The 5075-nt window shown below is 47.7% G+C and overlaps 1 protein-coding gene across 2 annotated transcripts in view; it reads left to right on the top strand.

The window, feature by feature from the left end:
* PLD2 (phospholipase D2) overlaps window positions 1-886 on the top strand; it is a 14247-nt gene extending 13361 nt beyond the window's left edge. For both annotated transcript variants that reach the window (XM_006899073.1, XM_006899072.1), the window contains exons 23-24: window positions 176-290; window positions 662-886. In XM_006899073.1, the coding sequence (XP_006899135.1) occupies window positions 176-290; window positions 662-886 (340 nt within the window). The remainder of the gene's footprint in view (window positions 1-175; window positions 291-661) is intronic.
* Window positions 887-5075: the final 4189 nt, after the last annotated feature.

Raw genomic sequence — 5075 nt, 5'->3', positions numbered from 1 at the left:
GGGTAATCGGGATGGGTGTATCAGAGGCGGTGCGGTTGGCGCAGGATAGAGCAGGGTTTAGGGCTGTTGTGCATAGGGTCGCTATGAGTTGGAAACGACTCGACGGCACATAACAACAACACAACAACTAAGGGTTTTATCTGGCCCTGCTGAGACCCCCCCCTTTCTCCCTCAGTGTGATTCTTGGAGCTAATGCTCAGCCAGACCTGGATCTCCGGGACCCTGTCTGTGAGGACTTCTTCCAGTTGTGGCAAGACATAGCTGAGAAAAATGCCAATATCTATGAGCAGGTGGGAGTGGCCTGCAGCTCACGTAGAATGAAGAGAGGCTCCCCAACCCAGTGGTTTTTGGGAGGGAATAGAGGTGGGGGTGGGGATAGGAATTGACTATCAAGGCATTCAGTGGTCGAGGGTCAATGTGAGGGGTATTGAGAGATAGGATGAGAGGAAGACCCTCAAGAGATGGACTGACACAGTGACTGTAACAACAGGCTCAAGTATATCAGAGATGGTCAGGATAGGACAGGGCAAAGTTCAGATCCATTGTTCATGGGGTCACACCTAACGACAACAACATGGGAGGATTGTGGGGGTCCAGCCCAGGACTGTCCTCTTAGGAAAGTCTCCCATGCCTTATTGTCTCCTGCTCACCCCTCCCACAGATCTTCCGCTGCTTGCCGTCCAATGCCACACGCTCCATGCGGGCACTCCGGGAGTACGTGACTGCAGACCCTCTGGCCATAGTGAGCCCTCCCTTGGCACGGTCTGAGCTCACCAAGGTCCAGGGCCACCTAGTCCACTTCCCCCTCAAGTTCCTAGAGGAAGAGTCTTTGCTGCCCCCCCTCGGCAGCAAGGAGAGCATGATACCCCTGGAGGTGTGGACGTAGCTATGGCTTTCCGTGGTGGGGCTGAGGTTGGCAGCTGCTAGGCTTCCCCCATCTGGCTCCTGTCCCTTAACATGAGACTGAGAGGGCTCCTGTCTGTCTCTTTACACTAATGGACTGAGGGCAGTGCCCTCTGAGACCAGGAAGGGGCAGGCATCCCTGAGGGGTTATTGAGAAGACACAGGGGACCCCCCCTTGGGGAGCAGCCAAGGAAAACACTCCTGACTCTAGAACGGGGAGTCAGGAGAGGAACTCAGAGGACAGTGTCTTCCTCGATGCCTACTTCAAACCAATGTGACCACTGGGATTAAGAGGATCATGCCTGAAGGAGGAGGGCCCTCTGCCCGGGGCCTTTCCCACTGCTCCCCTGGGTCCTCACCTGCCCAGGGTCTTTCCCAGCCTATTTCTGCCAAGGTGGAGCAAAGGTTAGAGTCACTTCTTCCCTCAGCCCCACTCGGGTGCTGGACTAAGCACCACTGCCAGCTGCTGACAGACACTAACTTTGTATCAAGCCACTAAGTATTTCATAAATAAAAGTGTAGAAAATGTGCCTTCCTCTTCTGGCAAATGTGTGTGCTTCTCTGAGTTCCTTACCCTGTCTGTACAGAGCACTAGTCCCCTTATCTATGGGAAAGGACATTTTCTATCCCACTCCTTTCCTCTTCCTCCAGTCTCTAGATCTCCTCTAGATTGTGGCTTCAAGAGCTCACTCACCTGGTTGAGGAAGAAAAGGAGTCCACCTAGTGATGCCTGGGGAAAAGGGAGGGCAGAGCAAGGCCAGGGCTCCTGGAGAATGAGGGCACAGGCCTCACACTTGCAAAGGCCGGGAGGCCCAGAGAGGCTGCCTGTAGTGAAGACCTATGAATGCTCCGTGGGAGGGGGTGGGGTTTCAGGGCACATCAGGAAGAACTCCTAGGTAAGCTAGATGACCTTGTCAAGTCACATCACCTTTATGGGCCTCTGTGGTGCCAGCTGGAAAAGAAAGCCATGATGAGCTTTCTATAAAGATTCTGTCATTGGCTTAAATATTGAACACTTCCCTGTTGTTAGGCACTGTCAACTCACAGCTGACCCTCCAGCAAGTTTTCAAGTAAATGCCTGGGAGGAGATTGCCCATTTTTTAAAAAAAATTTATTTAGGCGCATTGCCATGGGAAAGTCTGCTGTTAGGGACCTCTCCAAAGTGCTGAAGAGCAGTGGTGTCTCTCTGGAGACTAAAGTGCGTCTGATACAGGCCATGGTCTTCGCAATCACCTGTTATGCATCAGAGAGTTGGACAATGACCAAGGAGGATAGAAGGAGAATTGATGCCTTTGAGCTGTGGTGCTGGAGAAGAGTACTGAGAATACCATGGACTGCTAGGAAAACAAATAGATTTGTCCTGGAGAGGGTTAAACCGGGTGGCTCCTTGGAGGCAAGGATTCTGAGGCTCTGTCTAACTTACTTTGGACATGTAGTGAGGAGAGACCGGTCCTTGGAGAGGGACATCATGCTTGGGAGGGTGGAAGGACGGCACAGGAGAGGAAAGCCCTCTATGAGGTGGATTGATTCAGTAATTGGGATGGGAGTGTCAGAGACAGTGCGATTGGCACAGGACAGAGCGGAGTTTAGGGCTGTTGTACATAGGGTCGCTATGAGTCGCAGGCAACTCGAAGGCACATAACAACAACAACATGTGTGTACCATCAAATCGGATCTGACTGGTACAGGAGGCGATTGTTCCTCCTTCAGCAGAGCATCTGGTGGATTTGAACCATGCACCTCTGGGATTGCAGTGCAGTTTCCTGCCACTAAGCCATCAGAGCTCACCTGATTGCCCATTTTTATCCCATGAAGCAGCTGGTTCCCTGGGAGGTGCAAGAAAGGTTTGGCATTCTAAAGACTATGGCCAGGAAAACCTATTGAACAGTTCCACCCTGCAACACAGGCCATGTTCTAGACCCACAACAGTGAGTACAAAAAACATTCTCCACTCCATACTAGAGCTCCTCTTCCCAATACAAAGGCCTTAACTACATCTGGTTATTTAAATTTAAATGGGTTAGAATTAGAAAAACGTGTTCCTCAATCTTATACTCAGTCTTGTTACATTTCAAGTGCTCAGTGACCGTGTATTACTAGTTGTTGTTTTTAGGCACCATTGAGTCAGCGACCCTATGAGCAATAGACCTGATCCCTGTCCCATTCTGTGCCATCCTCATCATCTTCTGTACTTGAACCCATTGCTGCTGTCACTGTGTAAATCCATCTTGTCACTGTTGTGGTGATGTTATCATGTCCTTTGAGTCCTTGTCCAAGGTCTGGTCCTTCCTGGCAATATAGCAAGAATATGTGAGAAAGAGTTTCAAAATCCTTGCATCCAAGGAGCAACCTGGTTTCACACTCTCCAGGATTGACCTGTTTGTTCTCTTGGTGGCCCATGGAATGTTCAATACTTTTCTCCAGCACCACAGCTCAAAGGAATCACCTGTTCTTTTTCTGTCACCCTTAGTCATTGTCCGGTTCTTAGATGCATATCAAGCAATCAAGAAGACCATGGCCTGGATCAGGTGCAACTTACTATCTAGACTGACATTGTTGCTCTTTAGCACTCTGGAGAGGTCCCTGATGGCCAGCTTTCCTATACAGCAACTCATCTTTTGATTTCCTGACTGCTGGTGCCAAAAGTGTTGATTGTGGATCCAAGCACGATGAACTTGCTCACATCTTGTTACTAGTGACTAGCAATCATAACGGACAGCACAGACATAAACAATGTCCATCACTATAGAAGAGTCCAGTGGACAGTCGAGAAAGGAGCTAGACTACCCGGCGTTGTTTGTGAAGGAGCATAGCATACAGTGGATTGAGGAGGGTGCTTATGTCTGGGGTGGGCAGTGAGAAAGAGATAGGATAACAGGAGGTATACAGAAATAGATTTAACTCAAATCAGTAATTTATTTCTTAAACTGAGTGCTGGGTATATGGATTTTTTTATGATATAAATTTTCACATATTTTTGTGTAATTTTCTCGCAATTTTAGAAAAGATTAGTATACATCTTGGGTTGAATTGTTTACACACACACACACACACACACACACACACACACACACACATTCCCCAAAGCCTCAGAATTGATACAGGAGTGTGAGGAGACTAAGGGAAGTGGAGTGGAGGGTTTAGGAAGACTTCCTGGAAGAGGAGATGCTGGCTCGGATGACAGTGGGAGGAGAGAGAATTCTGTTGCCTTGTTCTCATCCTTTTATTTGAGTCTGGACCCTCCTTTCCTCACAAAAAGCCACTTCCACACAAGAACTCCCCCTCCCTCTTATAGCTGTCCCTTGGTGCTAATTGGCATCCTATTAATTAGCTTCATTATCAGCACTAAGTGCCTCTTTCCCTGAGGGGACCATATCATTAACTCTGGAGGAGGGTGGAAGCAGCACCTGCTCCAGGCTTGGGAAGGGGCTGGGTGGGCTGTTCCACAGGGTTGGTCTTTGTTCTTTTATAAAGAACCAACAGTTCAACATTTCCTACATGTAAAGTTCAGGTACTTTGATTATCCTTTGAGTTGTGCAACCATTTCCACCCTCTTTTTATGAGCAGTTCCTCTCATTAACAAACTCACTGCCTTCTCTTAAGGTTCTTAGCCAGTCTTTTGAATTGTTGTTGTGACTTTTTTATTTTTTATTATTTTTTTGAATTAATTTTAATGAAAATTTACAGAAACTTTGGATTCATTGTTGCACTTTTCTCCCTGCCCACCCCTCCCCACACACACACTCTTCTCTTTGAAAAGTAAAAGTTCCCCCATTGTTTTACAATCCCTCCCTCGTTGTGACTTTTGATTCCAGATAGATAGATAAATCTTAAAAGTGCAACAATATTCAAGGTGATGGAGATCTGGTGGCCAATTGGGAAGAGGCTACGTTGCCAAGGCAAAGGCACGTGGTTAGAATCCATCAGCTGTTCTGCAGGACAAAAATGATCTCCTTTCATGCAATTTAAAGCCTGTGAAAACCCACCAGAAGCTCAGCTGTGAGTCAATTCCAACCAAACAGAACATAACAACAATGTTCAAGACAGACATTCTTCAGCAGTGAGTTAAACTATCATTTTACAAGTTGTGCCAAGAAATCTGGAGAACGACCACTTGGCCAACTGACTGGAAGAGATCGATATTTGTTCCTATCCCAAAGAAAGGCGACCCA

This window comes from Elephantulus edwardii, unplaced genomic scaffold, assembly GCF_000299155.1.
Source record: "Elephantulus edwardii isolate Elephantulus edwardi_28Jun2011 unplaced genomic scaffold, EleEdw1.0 scaffold00246, whole genome shotgun sequence".
Lineage (NCBI taxonomy): Eukaryota > Metazoa > Chordata > Mammalia > Macroscelidea > Macroscelididae > Elephantulus > Elephantulus edwardii.
Note: the sequence above shows the minus strand (reverse complement) of the source record. Positions and strands in the feature narration are given on the sequence as shown.